At 38.2% G+C, this 21,332-nt stretch overlaps 2 protein-coding genes across 2 annotated transcripts; both read right to left on the reverse strand.

Moving 5' to 3' along the window:
- Positions 1–1,270: 1,270 nt before the first annotated feature.
- On the reverse strand, positions 1,271–8,874 carry LOC122012537 (cell division control protein 2 homolog). The gene is made up of 9 exons (XM_042569109.1): positions 8,738–8,874; positions 8,345–8,377; positions 8,085–8,269; positions 6,620–6,740; positions 5,618–5,791; positions 5,170–5,333; positions 4,982–5,069; positions 1,931–1,984; positions 1,271–1,507 (listed from the first exon to the last, which is right to left on the reverse strand). Exons 2-9 carry the CDS (start codon positions 8,351–8,353, stop codon positions 1,418–1,420), a joined length of 885 nt encoding a protein of 294 aa, XP_042425043.1. The 5' UTR covers positions 8,354–8,377; positions 8,738–8,874; the 3' UTR covers positions 1,271–1,417.
- An 11,004-nt stretch (positions 8,875–19,878) lies between these two features.
- LOC122012236 (heavy metal-associated isoprenylated plant protein 43-like) lies at positions 19,879–20,465 on the reverse strand. The gene is made up of 2 exons (XM_042568710.1): positions 20,364–20,465; positions 19,879–20,273 (listed from the first exon to the last, which is right to left on the reverse strand). The coding sequence occupies exons 1-2, from the start codon at positions 20,373–20,375 to the stop codon at positions 19,929–19,931; spliced, it is 357 nt and encodes a 118-aa protein (XP_042424644.1). The 5' UTR covers positions 20,376–20,465; the 3' UTR covers positions 19,879–19,928.
- Between the last annotated feature and the right edge of the window lie 867 nt (positions 20,466–21,332).

Below are 21,332 nucleotides of genomic sequence, written 5' to 3' on the forward strand. Positions count from 1 at the left end.
AATTTGGATTTTCTTATTTAATTTATTAAAAATATTATAAGTAATATATAAAAATAACTTTTACACTGATATAATATTCCTATCTAGATCATATGATACAATAATTAATTCACTACTAGTATTTTTTTACCCATGGTTCAACTCTTACGCTCATGCATCATTTGATAGTTAAGTTCAATTATTACTTGATCACACGCTTTATTGATGAGTTTGAAAAAAAAGGAGAGATATTTAAAATATATAGTTTGCAAATTGGCATTACATTTGTATTTTTAGTTATGTTCCTAATTTATGATTGTTAAAATATTTTTTAGTTAATATTTGTTTGCAAAATTATTCTTTTTTATAAAAGAGAAAGGGAGAATAAACAAATATTCACCCTTCTATAGAGATAGCACTTCTAAAAAAAGTCTATAAATAGGAGGCTGTAAATGTGAAAGATAAAGGTCAAAAAAACGTGCAACGTAGTATAGACATACGAGACAAATAACTATTAGTGTTAGTGAAGAGTAAATTTTCTATGGTTTCCTTTAAGCTTCCAATGAAATGCTAAGCATTGATGAGTGGTGCTTCAATAGACGACCAATCCGGCATTGTAGAAGCTCAAGCCAAGAGTAATGTGTCACTATGTTGAGCTCATTCGAAGCCTCCAAATAAAATGCAACCATGCTTGGAATGCAAGTGTTAAACACAATAGGAACAAAGCATCTACTTCAACTAGTGTCAAGTGATGCCAAAATATGACAACCCTGGTTGAAACAAGCAAAGGAAATCTCCTTATCGAGCCATAGCCGAGTCAGAATCAAAAAAGTTAATATAAGTCTAGCTCCTTATCGTGCATGTATTACAAGCCATGTGAGAGATGGACTTTCTTTGAAGAAAAAAATAATTTCAGATAACAATCTAGCGCACAGGGATTGGACAATACGTATCTCTCACAAGACGCACACAGCAATCTCTTTTTCTAATAACCACGACCTTTTTACAAAATCCTAATCAGCAAGTTTTCCAAGCAAATGGGTCTGAGATCTTTTAAAGGCAATCACTGCTTACCATGAGAAATTCAACATTGAAATAGTTGCGACTACACTTTTCAATTTTCCCATCAAGAGCATAAATCTTTCTTGAAGAAGGAACAATAAGCAAGATTGAAGCAGCTATTATAGGGATCAAGCAAATAATGACTAATCTAACTTGATGCATGGGATGAAGAGTGGATCATAGTAGAGCAGAAATAATTTGTAAATGCCTCTATCATTGCCTCCATTCAAAACATAAAAGTAAGAATCTTTTAATGACAGAGTTGAGACACAAAACAAATCTAAAAAGGAAATAATTTCACTCGTGAAGAAAATCCAAGAGTTGGACCTCATGATATGCACCAATACAGATCATATACAATAGAATGAAAAATTGTTTATAACTCTTCATCAAGATCTTTAAAGTATTCATGTTCGAGAGCTTTACGAGCACTGATTCTTTGGCTGGGATCCAAGCAGAGCATTTTCTGCACATAGCAGAGTGCGGAGTTAGATGCATAATGATTAAACATGCAACCATATATGCAGAAGGACAGGTTGTGAAAGAGGTATATATGAGTTAGATAAACAACTGAAGAGTGGTCTTATTTGTTGTGATGATTGTGAGGCAAATAAAAATGTCTAATAATAAGCCTCATGTTGTTGCTCTTGTTGCTTTTCCTCCCGCCATCCTTTCCTCTCCTGGTTATCCATCAAGCAGACTCAGCCATAGAGTCAACTTCAGAAGCAAAGCTCCTACATTGGTTATCTTAGTTTTCATTTCTTCTCTTATTCCAATTACATTTTTTTGGTGAGTTTCAACTTATTTAATCAGCAAGTAATTATATATAGACTGATTTTTGTTATGTCATAGGAAAATATTGCAGTAATGAATGCATTGAAAATCTCACCAAGAGAAGATCAACTCCAGCTGCTTCAAGAGTGGGCACAACTTTTGCCAAATCCTACATAGTGAATGTAGCATTATGACTTGTTAGAAATCTTTTCTCTGAAATTTTGTGAAATTATTAAATTGCTTATATGGACAGGTGCAATGCAAATAAGCTGATAAACAAAGCAAATGCATTTTTACTTGTTCAAAATGATTTTACTAAATTTTGTGAAATTATTAAATTGCCTTGTATGGACCAGTGCAATGCAAATAAACCGATAAATAAAGCAAATGCATTATGACTTGTTGGAAATCTTTTTACTGAAATTTTATGAAATTATTAAATTGCCTTATACAAACAGGTGCAGTGCAAATAAATTGATAATGAAAGAAAATGCAATGCAAGTTGAAATTGTTGGTGTTGCAAGGTTGTAAACATAGTCCCACATTGGAAACACATGGGAAAGATCATGGGTTTATAAAAAGAAAAATATCTCCATTAGCATGAGGCATTTTGGGAAGAGCCCAAGAGCAAATCCATGAGGGCTTAGTCTTATAGTGGACAATATCATGTCATTGTGGAGATATCTAAATTCTTTTCGATCCTAACAATTGGTATCAGAGTCCGAACTGCCAGAAGGTTTAACCGGTATGATTAATAGACTTGGTGGGTCGAGGATGTTACTTAACTACTAACTCTACTTAACCGGTATGATTAATAGACTTGGTGGGTCGAGGATGTTACTTAACTACTAACTCTACTTAACCGGTATGATTAATCAAACACACAAATATCTACTTACTAACCTGAACTCATCCTACATGCAATCTAAACAGAATAATCTCAAATGACATGAACTTAAAATATAATAGAAGTGCAGTTTTCTAGCTTTATCTTAGCTATTTGTAAGCATGAGCAGATTTCTTTTCCATTGCTAATAGAAGTGCAGTTTTTCTAGCTTTATCTTAGCTATTTGTAAGCATGAGCAGATTTCTTTTCCATTGCTGATAGAAGTGCAGTTTTCCTTTCCTTGCTACCTTATTTAGCATGAACAGAACATATATGTGTGTGGTGCATTTTCCTTACTTAAACAAGCACGAACGGTCTTTATTTTTAGCACCTTTGTGTAGGTTCCAGCCTAGCATTAAGCCTTCAGTTTTAGTTTAGCTTTTAGTGCTACTAACATTTGTTCCAGATTCCTGGATTAGCATTTCAGTTTTCGCCTTTAGTTTAATTGCTGTTTTAGATCTTTCTGTTGTAAGTTTTAAGCATGCAAATTTAGTTTTCAGCCTTTAGTTAGTTACTTCGGCCTGTTCGATTCCTTTATTATTAGATGAGCATGAGATATTTCTTTATTAGAGGTATTAACAAGCATAAGAAAGATAAAGAGAAGAAAGAAAAAGGCCAAGGCCTTAAGTAGATCCCAAAGTCAAGACTTTAGGGATTTTGGCACACAAGGTGTTAAAGAAAATGCCGAGACATTATATAGAAGTATTAAAAGATAACAAGTATTTTACTTTTATCAGTGGCACTGTGCTGGACTCTCAGTTGTCCTTGGGTTGGGCTCCCATAGTCGTCCCTAGGTTTAAATAACCTAATAGTAACGGCACGACCGACGGTCGACGGTCGACGACCCGAGGGTCGCCAAATGGGCCGCCAAATGGGTCAGGTCGTTACAAAAGTAAAAGCACAGTTGCCGGGCCCAAGAAGAAGTTGATTATTATTTTGAAGTATTATAAGTATAAGTTTTTGATCAAGTAAAACGAGTTTTACATAAACATAAAGTATTAAAGATTAAGTTAGAACAGGCTCCTATGTTCGGATCAAGAGGACCAAGGGGCAGGAAGACTTGGTGGGTCGAGGATCAGACATGGGAAGTCTGTGGTCCTTTGTTTGAGGAAGGGATTGTAACATAGTCCCACATTGAAAACAGAAATTTGTACTAATTGAAACTGATGGTTACTCAAATTTCATGATAATTTTAGAGCTGCAAGTTGATGTATCATGTAACAATCAGTTTGATGATTTAGTATCAATACAATATATATTATTATTATTTTTTGGAAAAATATTATTTTTTGGAAAAAAATGTGATTTACAATTAGTTGAGCATTCTATTTATTCCTTCATATTTGTGTCATCTTATGTAACTTTCAGTTGTCTCCAAATTTTTCATTTGATAAATGGGTAGAATCATGACATGTCTACATATTTGTATCACAGTATCCTTTGAGATTTGCTTTGTAATTCATGTGGTATGTAATGTTTCTGATGATATCATGTTGTAAACCAATTTAGGATCAATTTCAAGTTAAATGTTATTATCTAAAATTGAAATTTGATTTCAAATTTTTAATTTAGAGCCTAAATCCTAAAATATTTTTATTTTTAGCTAATTTTAAATTTCAAATGAATTATATAAATAATGATATTTCATTTAATGCAGTTTACTGCTGAGAGAACTATATATTTTTCCCTCGACATCTATGAATAGAGTACTCATTCTCCCAAGGAACCATTATTGATCACAACAAAAAGAGGATTAAGAGTTCATTTCAAACTTCTGGTAGGTTTTTCTCCATCTACCCTAAGCAGTGCACATTTTGTTATTGAGTCTTTATATCTATGTTTTCTCATTTTCTATATGGTATTCATGAAACCTTGACCTTTCACGGATTGCTTGTTGACATGAAATGATCTTCTAGGTATACCTTATTGATATGAAACAACATTATTGAGGGTTTTAAGGCTTTAGATTACTTATATTGAAATGGTGTTAGCATGAGATGTGAGAGGTTGAATTTAAATATTCACTCTTATGATGGATTTCGTAAGAAATTTTATACACTGTATCATTCTTATTGTTAGTTTGTGTGTAGCATATTATCCAATAAATTGTCAGCCCTAGAAAAATTCATACGTAGAGAAGTAGACCATGCAATGGAGATAAATAAATATTTCTTGAGCTCACCAAAATACAAACACAACGTTGCATCTGCATTATTCATATGATTGTTTACTAGTATAAATGATCAAATAAGAAATTTAATTTGAATATAGTCTTCAGACCTTAGGACGCCACTTGGGGAAGGATGATAAGAAATCGGGTAATGAAGTAACTCCTGGCCAATTTCCCTCATCTGGAGTGCCCACAACCCTTCAAAGATGACATGGTACGTGAAATTGTATGAGGATACTGGATTGGTAAAAGGCACGAGACAAAATCATTAAAACACTAGTGATAAGTATTTATGAACCTGAAAATCTTCATCAATTGATCAATCTCTGAATCTCCAGGAAACAGTGCTTTATGATTCACCATTTCTGCAAAGATACAACCTACTGACCAAACATCAACTGGAGTAGAGTAGCAGTGAGCACCAAGGAGGATTTCTGGAGCTCTATACCACAAGGTCACAACCTGAAACAGAAACATGTAATCACACATCAAATTCAAATGTGAGGATTCTCTTTCACAGAGAAATGTTATGTTTTTATGTGCTAAACAAAGTGCCTTAACAATGACAAGAAATAATTATTCAGCATTATTGCATTTGTATAATGTTTGAACTTTCTCATAAACTTCCAAAATGAAATATTTCCTACACAATATTTTTAACCATTCTCTGAGCTAACAATTACAAACTTCAATTATTTGTTAATGAAACTGAATCTGCAAAAAGCAAATAGCCTCAAATAAGCTACCTCATGGGTTAATGTCCGAACAGGAATTCCAAATGCCCTTGCCAACCCAAAATCTGCAAGCTTTAGGACATTTGTATGTCGATCAACCAACAAATTTTGGGGTTTTAAATCTCGGTGAAGAACCCTATGAGAATGGCAGTATGCTGTAGCACATAAAATTTGGTAGAGGAACAGCTACAAAATAAGGACAAAGAATTGCTTATCAGTCAGGAATATTAGTATACGACAATAGCCATTGAGGAGATTTTGTAAGTACACAATCAAATAACCAACAGGAGTCGTATCCTTCAAACCTCCCTCTTCGTAATTTGATTGATCTTGTGAAAATACAAGGGATACAAGCACAATATAATGCCTGTGACACAAAATGGATCTCTTGATACTTAGGCTGGGCTTACTTGGTTGGAAAGATAAAAGGGAGGGAAAGATTCACAAAATTACAAATGGAGCTCTGTCATTTAGGCATGCTTTGAGTCACTTTTCCTCATGCTCCTTACCCTCCTATCTTTCTATCCAAGTAAACTCACCCTTAAGATTACCTGAGAAGGCTTCATTTAACAATCTGAGATTAAAGGAAGGAGGTGACCTAACAATGTAGGACTTAGGTTATGCCCCCTCAACCCTAAATAGCTAATGCCTGAGGTGTGACTCCGATTCTCAAGAGGGATTCGCTTGATAATGTTGAACTAAAGGGAGGAGAAATATCAAAGGACTATTGCAACTAGAGTTGAAAGCAGATTAACAAACCAATATCCAGAAGTGATTGATAATCAAATTAATTAATTTTTTGCTATCACAAGTATCTCACTGAAAAGCATGAAATGTGAAAGAGACAAGTGACTCTAATACAATACACAACTTAACTAGCAAAAAAGATGAATGCATTAAATTGAACCATGAAGCAATGGTTGGGTTATCACTTCTATTGAGTACTAGTGAAAGATTCTCATTCACAAAATGAATAAATAACGGTGAGAAATACAAAGGGAGTAAGGACGTCACTTTTATTATACGTGGATCTTTAGAAAGTCCTGGACAAGAATCCATGTGCTTCTTCAAGTCCAAGTCCAAATGCTCAAAAACAAGGTACAATTTATTCCCACTGTGAATGACATCATGTAACCTGGTACCGGAAATGAGATGAGTTCCTAAATGGCCTTGCACAGTCGCATAATAAAGGGGGAAAATACTAGCTTTTTATAGAACAGTGTAAAAACAACATATATATAGATTTCATGTTATTTTGACTATAAATCCATTCCAGAACCAAAGCAAAAAAAAAGAAAATACAGAGTATTATCACTATGCTTGATCCATTTAACTTTCATGAGTCATGCATTGTTTCACATAACAAACTTGATGCAAGAAGCAGCTACGTTTTGCCCCTTTTGGCTTAATCGCAATTATAGATTACATAACCTAATAATGCATGTACATCTTTCATGAGTAAAGATGTTGAAGTTGCGGCAAAACTTTATTTATACAGATCTGAGATGTACTTAAAAGTTGTCTTTCCTTGAGATACTAGATTTCAGTTAGCTTTCTCTTCATTTGAATTGGCTAAACTTTCAATAGTTAAACTCGAGTCAAATTTCAACTATCAAATTTATTTCAAATTCCAGTCCTGTTTGCATACTTTTGTTGTAGGAAGCAATTGAAAGAAAACAAATTGAATCGGAGTTTACTATTTCCATATAACCAAATAACTAAAATCTCCTTATGCTCCTTAGGATACTATATTTCATTGAGCTTCTTTTCATCTAAATTTGAAGGTTTAAAAAATTCTGAAACACTTAATTAGTGATTGGTTGGTCAATGCTTCCCCAACCTAACTTGATTGTTATTCTAATGTCAATCCTACCATACATTTTGATGACGTGTGTCATATGTGATTTGCCTATTGACCTAATCACATGCTGATTTGATCTCAGTTATGCAAGTGACTTGGTATTTACTCATTTGGTAATGAGATGTAGAAATGCTGACAACATGATCTCTCTGTCTACATAATCTTGTAATAGTATATTTCACATATAAGTAGGGGTGTAATATAGTCAAGCAAAGCCAAGCATGACTTTTGTTAAGCTTGATTATTTACTTATCAAGCTGGTTCAAACTTGTTTATAAAAAATCATATCAAGCCAAGATCGAACTTTTTACAAGCTCAACTAGAGATATTGTTGTTCATATAATTTAATTAAAATATTAATTTAAAAAATCAAATGTAAATTATTTTTTATTAATATATTATAGATATTTAAAATTATACAATGATAGAGTACTATATTTGTTTCATATATTTGAATAATAAATAATTAAGATTTTAGACAAATCAATACTTATATTCTTCCATCAACGATTTGAATAGTGCTTTATGATGTAAAATATTTAAAGAGATTGGCCAATGGTGTATGTCCTATTCGAATCAAGTTTGTGTTTAGAGTCAGAATTATAAGTCGGAAACAACCTGACAATGTTGCTATGCTCCATCTCCTTTAACAATGAGATCTCTCTAATGGCAGTGCTAGGAACCCCTTCATCTTCCTGCTCCAGACGAATCTTCTTAAGGGCAATCACCTTATTAGTTAGACGGTCCCGAGCCTTGTAAACAACTCCGTAAGTACCTTCACCAATCTTCTCGACCTTTTCATACTGAGATGAAAATTTCCACCGCATCACCGACGAAATAATTACAAATTGAGAAAACGACAAGAAGTAATTTCTTACCTGGTCCATGACAAGCGGAAATCACGGAGTGATCTGAGCATAAAAAAGTAAAATACCAGTTAATCAAGAAATCAAACAAATCTGTACAATAATCCAAAAAATAATAATCCTTCAAGAATAAACAAAATAGAAGTAACCCTCATTCTGTCTGAACAAAAACTCAGAGGGAGGACGCCATCAACAAAACCAAATGCGGCGACCATAAGCAAGTATTCTAATCGGCGAAGAGCGAAAACTTGATAAGCAGCACGTATTAAAAAAAACACGGAACATCGAGTGAAACACGATCTATTGCAGAGGATCGCTCCCCAAAGTAGTAGGACAAATCGGAAATGTTGATGGGAACGAGAAGAGATGAATAGATCAGACATGAAAGGAGAATGAACTACTAACCGTATGGCAATGGAGAGAGCAGGACGAGGTGGTGGTCCGGCGAAGGCGACAGCAGAGAGCGACTAAGCGCGCGTGTGAGAGAGAAGGATTTTTAGTCTCCTCGCTGTCAAAAGGAATAAGGGAGCTTCACGCTGGTAATAAATCCTACCAAACTTTATGCCTTCTGATGAAACGGTGGGGCCATTGCAATTAATTCAATGATAAAAAGGTAGAAATTCTGGGTGCCGTTAAACTTACCATGAGATCATTTTTTATGACAATTACTAAGGATTAGTTGGCTTTCAAGGTTTGAAGGCGCCGGTCAAATTTTGGTCCCAAGGAGTAGGAATTACAGGTCCAGAATCCGTGTACCCACATTGCACCGACTTAGTAGTGGTCGCCAATGGCCGCCAAGATGCAGATGTTTGTGTGAGCCCAGCCGAGGAAGTTTTTTTTATTTTGTTAGGTGATGTGGTAACTGGTTGGGTAGTTTGTCATGCAGTGTGTAACTATTTTTGCTTGTTTAGCTTGCAGCAGCAACTCGAATAAACGTTGTCCTGGGAACCCAAGTTGCTACCGTCTCTCTGATTGAAGTGATAACGAAAATGGGTCCACAAGCTGTGTGAATAAAAAATGACTGTTTTCAGTAGGACAATAAATAAATCGAATCTAATTTTTAGATGTTCAAATTTATTTAATAAAATAATTAAGTTCAATCGAGTTAAATTTAAAATGAATCAGATTTTTAAAATCAGTGTTCAAGCTTGGTTTGATTTATTTTTTATGAATTTGAGTTTGTTTGAAATTTAACTTGAGTTTGATTCATTTAGATGTTATCAAACTCTCAATTCAAGTTTGGTTTGAGTTTGGTTCGATCTTAACTTGAGCTTGGTTCGAACTTGGTTCGTTTAGATATTATCAATTTCTCAATTCAAGTTTGTGTGATTGTTTGAAATTTTTAGTTATTTGATTGATTATTTAACTTGATAATTTAAATTTATTTATATATTTTATTTTATTTTATTATTTATTTAACATTGAAAAGAATTTTATTAGTGAATATGATTTGTGAACATTGTTTATGAACGTTGTTCACGAATGTTAACGAGCTGAACATATATGTGTTCAAGTTTGTTTGTTTAGCTTAACGAGTTGTTCAAACTTATTTGTTTAATTAATCTTATGTACAAACATAAACAAACTCTTATCAAGTCGAACACTAAATTTATTCAAGAATATTTGGTTCATTTACAACCTAGTAACTCAAAAAAATCACTCGGTAATCAGATGAGATCAAATTTTATCTTGGCAAAATTAGAAACTAGAATTTTCGATTCCTTAAAACAGACATTTTCCTTTCGCCATCTTTTCTTCGGTTGTTGGTTGGACTTCCCCACGTCATTAATGGCGCCACCGCACAAGTGGCATCAGTAAAACACGTCCATAAAGAGGTCGCCGTCGTAGAACACAGCGAAAGATATGGAGAGGCGCTACAACAGGTAGTGGTATGTGGTGGTGCCTTGGGCACTACTAGAACTGATAGTCATAGCAGCGACGACAGAGATTATTTCCCCGCCGACTTTAGATTTGGTGCCGGTAGCTCTGCTTATCAAGTGACCATTTTGCTCTCGCCAAATCTCTGTTTATTCCTCGACTCTCTTAAATTGATCTTTGCTTCGCCTCTGTTGCTTTTGCTGACAAAATAGTCGAAGCTTGCATGAAACTAACATGCATGTGTCATGCTTGCAGATGGCGGAGGGTCTGTTAATTCAGAAGGGGTGTCGTACTATAACAATTTGATCGATGAGCTCAAGAAATATTGCACAATGAGAATGATAAATCACGCCTCAAACATTTTGCACTCACTATTTTCCCAAACTATGCTTGGCCTGCAGGAATTGAGCCTCATGTCACTCTTCTTCACTTTGACCTTCCCCAAGTTATGGAAGATGAATATTCAGGGGTCTTGAAACCAAACATTGTGTAAATTTCTACAATTTCATTTTCATTTGCATCTCCTTGAATAGTGCCTGAGATGGTGCTGATACGGTGTGTAAATAAAGGGCCGATAAGATCAAAAAGTCAATAGTTAAGAGAACATGATAGTCAATACTTAAGAGCACGTGAGGGTGAACAGTCGATGGAAGATGGGAGTTAGGCCTCTTCGCGTCACCAGCCGTATAATTTCCGGTCAGTCACAAACAGACGAGTCTACAGGTCTGAGCCCTGGCACAAGGGTTGGATTAGTTCCTGGCCTACCTCCTACTAATCGGATCTCCCCAGCTCAGGCTTTACATATGGCCCTGACACCTTTATCGGACAACCTCCGACCGACAGTCAAGTCATGAAGGCGGGGTCCTTGGGCACAGTCTCAGATGAGCCCTGGCCAATTCAACATAGCTCATCCTCTTCATCAAGGCTTAGTCCTTGCAGCACATTTGAGCAATCATCCCGAGCTGTCTACAGTTTAACTCGGGCAGGGCGGATAACACTAAGGGACAATAGTGTCAGAGAATAGTAACTTTCTATCAGAGAATAACTACGATAAGTCAGGAAATATTCCAATGTTCTGTCACACACTGAGAATGAAACCTTCCTCCTACCAATGGGAGGTTGTCGGACGTTCTCCCTCACCCGACATGTCCTAACATCTGGCATTCTCTGGCAACGATCAGACTCAAAAGGCAGGCAAAGTCGTATAAAAAAAGGAGATCCTTTTCATTGGCTAGATACGTGCACATCCGCACGCATCTTCGATAGTTTTTTTTTCCTTCCTTCATCACTGTTTTTTCGAAGAAAATGACCTGACTTAAGCGTCGAATGACCTGCGCCGAAAACCTTTTCCCTAATTTTTGGTCTCTAACACTCCGGGTGCTTATCTGAATGTGCGCAGGGCCTAAGTACCACCGATTTTTTTACTACAAATCTTTGGTTCCACGTGAGGGCTCGCTTTTCTGACGTATATACACACGGTGTGTCAAAGTCACCTCTCTGTCAATACTGACAGCGTCTTCGTCGGCCTTCGTCTTACTCAAATTTCAAGCAAGATCAGTGTTGGAAAAAATTGAATGAAAACGCGACGTGTGAGTTGTAGTCCCACAACGATTGAAAGCAAGGCTTTCCGACTGATTCGGAACAAAGGGGGTTGGAAATCCAGGGCCCGGATGACATCAACCCGAGGGGTATTTTTGTGAATCTCATTGTTTGTTACATCAGTCAGACAACTTGTTGACCAACATACAAGATAAGGAAGGTCTCCAGCTTGCTTACACACCACGTGGCACGCTTACTTGTGCCACATGACAAGCAAGGATGACAAGCAAGGCCACATGGCAAGCAAGCTTGCAAGCCAAGTGACTTGCATGCAAGCCACAACGTGGCTTGCTTGCAGCCACCAGTTGTGGCCTTGCTGGCAACTTGCAGCCAACAGCAAGCCACGTTGTGGCTTGCTGGCAAGCATGCAAGCCACAACGTGGCTTGTTGTGCTTGCAAGCCAAGCTTGCATAAGGTCTATATAAGACCTTGAGCACAGAAATGAAGGAAAAAAAAACACAGCTTCAGTGAGTTTCGTGTGGAAAACTAAGCTTTGTGTGCATGTGCTCTTTCCTTCCTCTTTGAATCCCTATGTTTCCTTCCTTTTTGTTGGGCATTTCTTTTGCTCAACAGAAATCGTGATAGTTTTCGGATCTAGTTCAGATCGTCACGACAACCAGTGCTCGGTTGTGTTCGTAATCCTACCGTTTTATCCTGGGAGACAGGCATCCACCTAATCCTCTGAGTACCGTGGAGGGGCCGAATCTGTTTTAAGGATACAGCGCTCTGCTGGACTCGGCATCCACTTTGAGTTCGTGTTGTAGCTCCTGACATCCTGTCAACAACTCTCGGTAGCAACTTGGCGCTGCTCGACAACTCACGGTGTCAGCGACTCACCTACTTGGCACTTGAATCGACTCAATAGAGTCGACAGTTTGAGATTATCTGCTCAAATCTTCTTGATTATAAGTACTTGTGCATTTGGTATAGACTCAGAAGCGTGAAACAGAGCTTCTGAGACGATCATAAAAAGATTGTAACGGGTTTATTCCCAACAAAACTTAAAACAGATTCGTTATGTTACGATGGCGGCAGAAAATGTTGAGATGCAACAGGCTCAACATGTGTCGGCCTCCTCCGCCCCGATTGGGAATGTGCCAATCAATCACGGGGAAAAGCCAGAAAAATTCACATGAGTGAATTTCAAGCGATTGCAGCAGAAGATGTTCTTCTACTTAACCACGCTAGGTCTGGCACGTATCTTGACCGAAGAAATTCCCAAGGTTGTTAAGGGTGTAGATGACGTGAACACCCTCCTTCTGCTCGACAAATGGAACGAGTCTGAGTTCCTCTGTCGAAACTACATCCTTAACAATCTTGCCGACTCACTCTATCTTGTGTATTGTGAGATAAAAACGGCAAAGGAACTGTGGGAATCTCTGGACAAGAAATATAAATCGGAGGATGCTGGGGCCAAAAAGTTTATTGTTGGTCATTTCCTGGACTGTAAGATGAGTGACTCGAAGTCTGTAATCAGTCAAGTCCAGGAGCTTCAAGTACTCTTACAAGAAATTCACTCAGAAGGTATGACTCTGAGCGAAACCTTCCAAGTGGCAGCTATCATCGAAAAGCTACCAACTGGCTGGAAGGACTTTAAGAATTATCTGAAGCACAAGCGGAAGGAAATGAACCTGGAGGAACTTGTTGTTCGCCTTCGTATAGAAGAAGACAACAAGAATTCGGAGAGAAAACTGTTCTCTCAGGCTACTGTAAAAGCCAATGTTGTTGAGCACGGACAAAGCTCAAAACGGAAGCATCCAAAATCTTCCACGACGCAACCTAAAGGACAAAACATGAAAAAGAAGTTCTTAGGGAAATGCTACAATTGTGATCGTATGAGTCACAAGGCTTCAGACTGTAAAAGGCCAAAGAAGAAAAAGCCTGAGACTAACCTGGTAGGCGAACAGGATATGGATCTCTGTGTCGTGATCTCTGAAGTGAACCTAATAGGTTCCAATCCTCGGCAATGGTGGATTGATACTGGAGCCACCAGACATGTGTGCTGCAACAAAGAGCTGCTCCACAACTTCGAAGAAGTCACTGGAGATAAACTGTTCATGGGGAACTCAGCAACCTCGGACGTCATAGGCCAAGGAAAAGTGGTGCTGAAAATGACCTCGGGCAAGAATCTCACTCTAAACAATGTGCTATATGTTCCGGAGATTCGAAAGAATCTAGTATCCGGCTCACTGTTGAGCAAGCATGGCTTTCGCATTGTTTTTGAGTCGGACAGAGTTGTATTGTCCAAAAATGGAGTGTTTATAGGAAGAGGTCATGTATCTGATGGGCTGTTTAAGCTCAATGTAATGGCCATTAGGCCCAAGATAAATAAAAGTGAAAGCTCTTCCACTTATATGCTTGAGTCTTCGTGTTTGTGACATGGTAGACTAGGACATGTTAACTACAATGTATTGCGTAGATTAATAAACATGCAAAGCATACCTACATTCCACCTTGACCCAAAACACAAGTGTGAGATTTGCGTTGAAGCAAAAATGACAAGGTCATCATTTCAACATATTGAAAGAAGTAATAAACCACTTGACCTAATCCACACTGATGTGTGCGACCTAAAAGGTACGCCAACACGTGGTGGTAATAAATATTTCATCACTTTTGTAGATGATAACACAAAATACTGTTATGTGTATCTTCTCAAAAGTAAGGATGAAGCGATAGAGAAATTTGCTCTCTATAAGAACGAGGTTAAAAACCACCTTAATAGAAAGATTAAGGTGGTTCGAAGTGACCGAGGCGGTGAATATGTGTCACCGTTCACTGAGTTGTGTGCTGAACATGGGATCAGACACGAAACAACAGCTCCTTATACTCCTCAGCAAAATAGAGTTGCTGAGCGAAAGAACCGAACGCTTAAGGAGATGATGAATGCTCTTCTATTTAAGCTCTGGATTGCCAGAGTCCATGTGGGGGGAAGCTGTATTAACAGCTAATTACCTTTTAATTAAGGTGCCCCGGAAGACACTAGATAAGAGCCCTTATGAGTTGTGGAATGGAAGACAACTGTCCTACAAATATTTACGAATGTGGGGGTGTCTTGCCAAAGTGCTGGTACCTGATCCGAAACGGATTAAGATAGGACCAAAGACTGTTGATTGCATATTTATTGGATATGCACAAAACAGCGCTGCATATAGATTTTGTGTGTTTGAGTCACACATACCGGAGATACACAAGAACTCGATAATCGAATCAAGAAATGCCTCATTCTTTGAGCATGTATTTCCTTTTAAGACCCGAGAGGATGCTAGCTCCTCAAAACGGGCATATAAAACACAAGACGAAGAAAAAGATGCTGAACCAGTGGAGGTTGAGCTTAGACGGAGTAAACGAGCTCGAGTAGAAAAATCCTATGGATCGGATTTTATCACTTTCATGCTGGAAAGTGAGCCCCGGAGTTACTCAGAAGCAGTAAGCTCGTCTGATGGACCTCACTGGAGAGAGGCAATTGCATCTGAGATAGAATCTATCTTGCAAAATCATACTTGGGAACTTGTGGAGCTTCCTCCGGAAAGTAAACCATTAGGTTGCAAGTGGATCTTCAAGAAGAAAATGAAATCAAATGGCACAATCGATAAATACAAGGCCAGATTGGTAATCAAAGGATACCGACAATGAAAAGGCCTTGATTACTTCGATACATACTCTTCGGTATCGAGAATCATTTCCATTAGAGTATTGTTGGCTATTGCTGCTCTATGGAATCTCGAAATACATCAAATGGATGTCAAGACAGCCTTTCTAAACGGGGATTTAGAAGAGGAAATCTACATGGACCAACCTGAGGGGTTTTCTGTGCTAGGACAGGAAAACAAGGTCTGTAGATTGGTGAAGTCATTATATGACTTGAAACAAGCACCAAAGCAGTGGCATGAGAAATTCGATAATGCCATGAAGGAATGTGGATTTAAGATCAATGAATGTGATAAATGTGTCTACATGAGAGTCACAGAGAGTGACTATGTCATCTTGTGCCTCTATGTAGATGACATACTTATCATTGGGAGTAATGATAAGATAATCAAATCCATAAAAGATATGTTGAACTCAAGATTTGACATGAAAGATATGGGGCTAGCTGATGTGATTCTAGGAATCAAAATTCGTAGAACGACCGAAGGACTTGTTCTTAGTCAGTCCCATTACGTGGACAAGATTCTTGAGAAATTCACCAAGGGTGATACTGCGTTGGCACGAACGCCGATAGATACGAGTTAACATCTATCGAAAAATCGAGGTGAAAGTATCTCGCAGATAGAGTACTCTCGAGTTATTGGAAGTTTGATGTACTTGATGAGTTGTACTCGACCAGACTTGGCCTACGCAGTAAGCAAACTAAGTAGATACACGAGTAATCCCGGTGTTGAGCACTGAAAGGGATAACAAGAGTACTGAGGTACTTAAGGTATACTCGTGAATATGGACTGCACTATTCAAGATATCCCGCTGTGATCGAAGGATACAGTGATGCAAGTTGGATATCTGATATAAAAGACTCTAAGTCTAGGAGTGGATATGTATTCACTCTAGCTGGTGCAGCCATTTCCTGGAAATCTTCTAAGCAAACTGTAATAACCAGATCCACGATGGAATCTGAGTTTGTAGCTCTTGACAAATGTGGTGAAGAGGCTGAATGGTTACGACAATTCTTAGAAGATATTCCACGTTGGCCAAAACCTGTGCCGGCGATTTGCATACATTGCGATAGTCAATCAACAATTGGTCGGGCACAGAGTCATCTGTATAATGGTAAGTCTAGACATATACGTCGTAGACATAATACCATTAGACAACTACTCTCAACTGGTGTTATCACTGTTGACTATGTGAAGTCAAAAGATAACCTAGCGGATCCGCTAACCAAAGGGTTAAATCGAGAGTTAGTTGCAAGCTCATCACAGGGAATGAGCTTGATGCCGTTGTCAACGATCAGTACAGAGGACACCCAACCTCTGCTGACTAGAGATCCCAAGAACTAGGTTCAAAGGGACAACTAATCTGCACTGACTAGACACACTGTAGGGGAAGCCCCATGAAACAGTGACGAGACCAGGGTAAGCCGATAGGCTTTTAATGATCAAAAAGAGTAAATGACAACTCTTGGCTTGCTGGCAAGCATGCAAGCCACAACGTGGCTTGCTGTGCTTGCAAGCCAAGCTTGCATAAGGTCTATATAAGACCTTGAGCACAGAAATGAAGTAAAAAAAAACACAGCTTCAGTGAGTTTCGTGTGGAAAACTAATCTTTGTGTGCATGTGCTCTTTCCTTCCTCTTTGAATCCCTATGTTTCCTTTTTGTTGGGCATTTCTTTTGCTCAACAGAAATCGTGATAGTTTTCGGATCTAGTTCAGATCGTCACGACAACCAGTGCTCGGTTGTGTTCGTGATCCTGCCGTTTTATCCTGGGAGACAGACGTCCACCTAATCCTCTGAGTACCGTGGAGGGGCCGAATCTGTTTTAAGGAGACAGCGCTTTGCTGGACTCGGCATCCACTTTGAGTTCGTGTTGCAGCTCCTAACATCCTGTCAACAACTCTCGGTAGCAACTTGGCGCTGCTCGACAACTCACGGTGTCCGCGACTCACCTACTTGGCGCTTGGATCGACTCAATAGAGTCAACTGTTTGAGATTATCTGTTCAAACCTTCTTGATTGTAAGTACTTGTGCATTTGGTATGGACTCAGAAGCGTGAAACAGAACTTCTGAGACGATCACAAAAAGATTGTAACGGATTTATTCCCAACAATCAGTGCTCATTCTTATGGAGAGAGGACTTCACTGCTTATGCTGATGTATGCTTCAAAGAGTATGGGGACAGAGTGAAATACTGGACAACTATCAATGAACCAAACGTTTACTCCATCTTTGGCTATGATCCTGCAGTATTTCCGCCAGACCATTGCTCTGCTTCCTTGTCCTCCTTCTATGAACTCAACTGCAGCAAAGGGAATTCATCTGTTGAGCCATATGTGGCTGCTCAGAACCTTTTGCTTTCTCATGCATCAGCTCAGCCTCCCTGTACAGAAAGAAATACAAAGAAATACCAGGTCTCAACATTAGCTCTCTTTTTCGTTGAATGCTCGTAATATTAGAATGTTATCTGAACTAGAGTTCAATTCTTGGGCCAAAGCCAAAACAAAGAGGTTGTATTGGAATTACCTTATTTGCTTTCTGGTATGAGCCATTCACAGCACTACCAGAAGATATAGCAGCAGCTAAGAGAGCATTGGATTTCCTAATAGACTGGTGAGTAACAAAACAATAAACTGAAGGTATATATCTTTTCTGCGCTCAATCTAGGCATACAGAGATTGTGGAACCTGCATTGGTTTCTCCTCGGCTCTGTGGCAGGTTCGTTGATTGTATGGTCGATGGAAGGTTCCTCGGTGAAGCGGAAGCTTGTGGATCTTTTGATTTCATTGGACTTAATCACTATCAAATGATTTTTGTGCAAGCAACAATTAGTATCCCTGATGACAATTTGCGAGAGTGGTACAAAGAGAGCAGCTTCCCATAAATTTATTTACATTTTTAATGCATGTGAATCAATATAAATTAACCAACACATCTTGAATCTCTCAATATGGGACTAAAATCTCATTCACAATAAAATTTCTATCATCTTCCACCTACAGACGAATGCCGGACAAACTGTTTGCTCATGCCATGCAATTCCAGAAAACTATCTTCAATGATTCATTTGAGCAGTAGTTACCAGAACATTTTGTCGGTGTTGACAAATAAAAAGTCAAGCAAGTTGACTAATCATGGAAATTAATTGAGCTGGCCCTCAATAATTTACGTACGTAGTATAAATTATTTACTCCTACAACATTGCACCATGAATCTGCGACCTTGTCAATTGTGTCCTAATCTTCTCCTTCCCTCTTCTTCTCCCATCCTTCTATCCTTATTACTCGATTCCGGGGGCTTGTTGAGAGGGTGTGCCTCTGTCCCTCTACCAGAAAACAGATGCCCTTTTGCGACTCGAGAGGGAAACATATGCCATTTGCAAGCTTGATGAGATTGAGGACAATGACTGTTTAACAATAAGTTAATTATTATATACACAAGGACAAAGATATAGTAATAGGTTAAGTGCCATTTTGGCCCATATGTTTGCAGACATCGATCCTTAATTGAATCTATATCACACCTCATGATCGAGCTACAATATTCATATAAGATAGGCTTGTAATAAAATACAAAACATATTATTGTTACTTTGCAATTTGTTGAAAACAAAAAAATAAAGTAGGTAATCATGCTCTGTTTTTCTAAGCACCTTTAACTTCAAGCCAGTACAAAGAAAGCTGCTAACCTAACATGGAATTTTAGTTGGCTTATCAGTGTAGTTTATGACTTTATGCCTTGCCCCTAACACCGACGTAAGCGAGTAGGTAACTAGATAGTCTCTCTCACCCCCACTGTTTATAGTTTTTATTAACGTCCATAATTTTGTCAATTAAGGCCAATTAATTATTAATTAAGTCTACCTGTTCCTCTTATCAACCCGGAATATGATATATGACGGCGGAGTCTTATGATTGACCGTAATTTAATATTTGGAGCGATAATTTCTTTTGGTCTTTTTCTTTGCCGAAATGGTTAGGAGATTTATATGAACTCGATCTCTTTCTAGCTACTTGTTTAATTAAAGTGTTGAGTTAATACGCAAATCTTTATCATATTCTTGATTTTTTTTTAAAGAATTAACACATTTTTTTTAAATCTAGTTCTACATTTGAAAATTGTGGTAAATCTAAAATTTGGTTTATTAAAAAATTAACTTACTGTCTACATGCTCATTGGATATTTCTTTTAATTCTACGTCAGTGCCATATTGATGTTTAATTGGTACTAAGTTCTTGATTTTTTTTTAAAAAATATGAACTTAATTGTATGTTAACCCTGAAATTTTAGGCCCTTGAAATTTGTTGTGCTTAGTTAAAAATTAGAAGCAATTGATTTAATGTGTTAATTAAACCTGTATCAACGTTGGCCGGTTATTTAAATACATAAATAGATCGCAAATATTCGCACCACAATCGAAAGTAATAGGTGCACATATGCCGGTAGATCGATCGATCTCAGCAATCAATTATAAAATGATGCACAGAGGCTGATAATCATCATACACCACGTAATAAGTGCAGGCCTTGCAGCACGGCGGCAGATTTTTGCATGGATTCTTGTCGTCCGGCTTCTTTTCTTCCGGCTTCTTCTCTGGCGGCTTGTCGGGCTCCCCGACCGTGACGATCTCCGCGGGCTTCTTGGCCTTGCGGAGGGCCTTCACGATGAGCACGGCGTCGACGGCGCCGACGATGGTGACCGTGCTCTTCTCCAGGTCCAACGTCATCGACGTGATGCCGTCGAACTTGGCGATGATGCTCATCACGCACACCTTGCACTTCTTGCACATGATGCTCACCTTCAGCACTATTTTCTGCAGAAATAATTAACGCACCAAATGTGTCCACGTACTCGCGCGAGGGTTTAAACTGGGGATGCACGCAGGCTTTTGACGAAGTTTTACCTTGGCAGACATCGATCGAATCAATTTATCGGGCAGCCAAATTGATTGCTAGCTAGCTGCTGCTTCCTAATCGACGCCTCCTGCTCGATCAATGCCTCCTTCGATCCTGGTTAATTCCGGTGTGGTTTTTATAAGCGCGATCCGCATAACGTGCGAAGAAGGGGCGGCGTTCTGGCGTGGTTGGTGGACCAAGAGCTGACGACCAAGTGACAGCGATCCAAACTGCAACTACATGTGGGACGACGGCGACCCATCGAAGAAGACTTCAATATAAAACCATTTTAGTCAGTGAATATCCACAGCATTTATTGTGATTGGCTTGATCGTTTGTTGTCAATATTAAAATGATTTTCTGCCGGCTCAATCTCTAGCTAGATCGATTCAACCCCAACTCATGGTTACTTTTTGGTGCGGGTCGTCACAATCTTTGGCTTGATGCCCAACTTTATGGCAATTAAAGTAAAACAATGAGTTCTTGCAATACTCTCATAATCTATATATATATATCTTTGGCTGTACGCCCAACTTCGTGACAAGTGAATTAAACCAGATGAACACTTTCATATTCGATCTTGTAGGACCTCCTCGATCCCATTCTAGAATTTTGTGGCCAGGCTCTTATAGTAAGATTCAGCTCATCACCGAGTCACATAAATTCCCTCCTCGACAGATCAATGATGAATTGATAAATTCTTAATTATTGGCTTGCCTATAATGAAAAAAGTGATAGCCGGGTTTACTCTTGGTAGTGCTACTTGGCTCTCCTCCTCAATTTTTTATTCAGTGAATTAATACTTTTGAAATGATAGTTAATTATTGGATTTAAAGTCCACCGTACGTAGAGATAATGTATATGAAAACATAGTCGACATTGGATCGGATCAATGTCGATAGTTATGTCATTCTCGAAGTCACTGAATTCGATTCTTTGATTGTTTACTGCAGACGTTGACTCGATCGCTTTCTTGA

This window comes from Zingiber officinale, chromosome 8A (genome assembly GCF_018446385.1).
Source record: "Zingiber officinale cultivar Zhangliang chromosome 8A, Zo_v1.1, whole genome shotgun sequence".
In the NCBI taxonomy this organism is placed as follows: domain Eukaryota; kingdom Viridiplantae; phylum Streptophyta; class Magnoliopsida; order Zingiberales; family Zingiberaceae; genus Zingiber; species Zingiber officinale.

Excerpts from the sequence above, each read along its gene's own strand:
- LOC122012537 (XM_042569109.1), bottom strand. Across the intron at positions 6,741-8,084 it reads GAGCATAGCAACATTGTCAG|GTTACATGATGTCATTCACA; the intron begins GTTGTTTCCGAC and ends TTCCGGTACCAG. Across the intron at positions 1,985-4,981 it reads TCCCCAAGTGGCGTCCTAAG|GATTTGGCAAAAGTTGTGCC; the intron begins GTCTGAAGACTA and ends TTCACTATGTAG.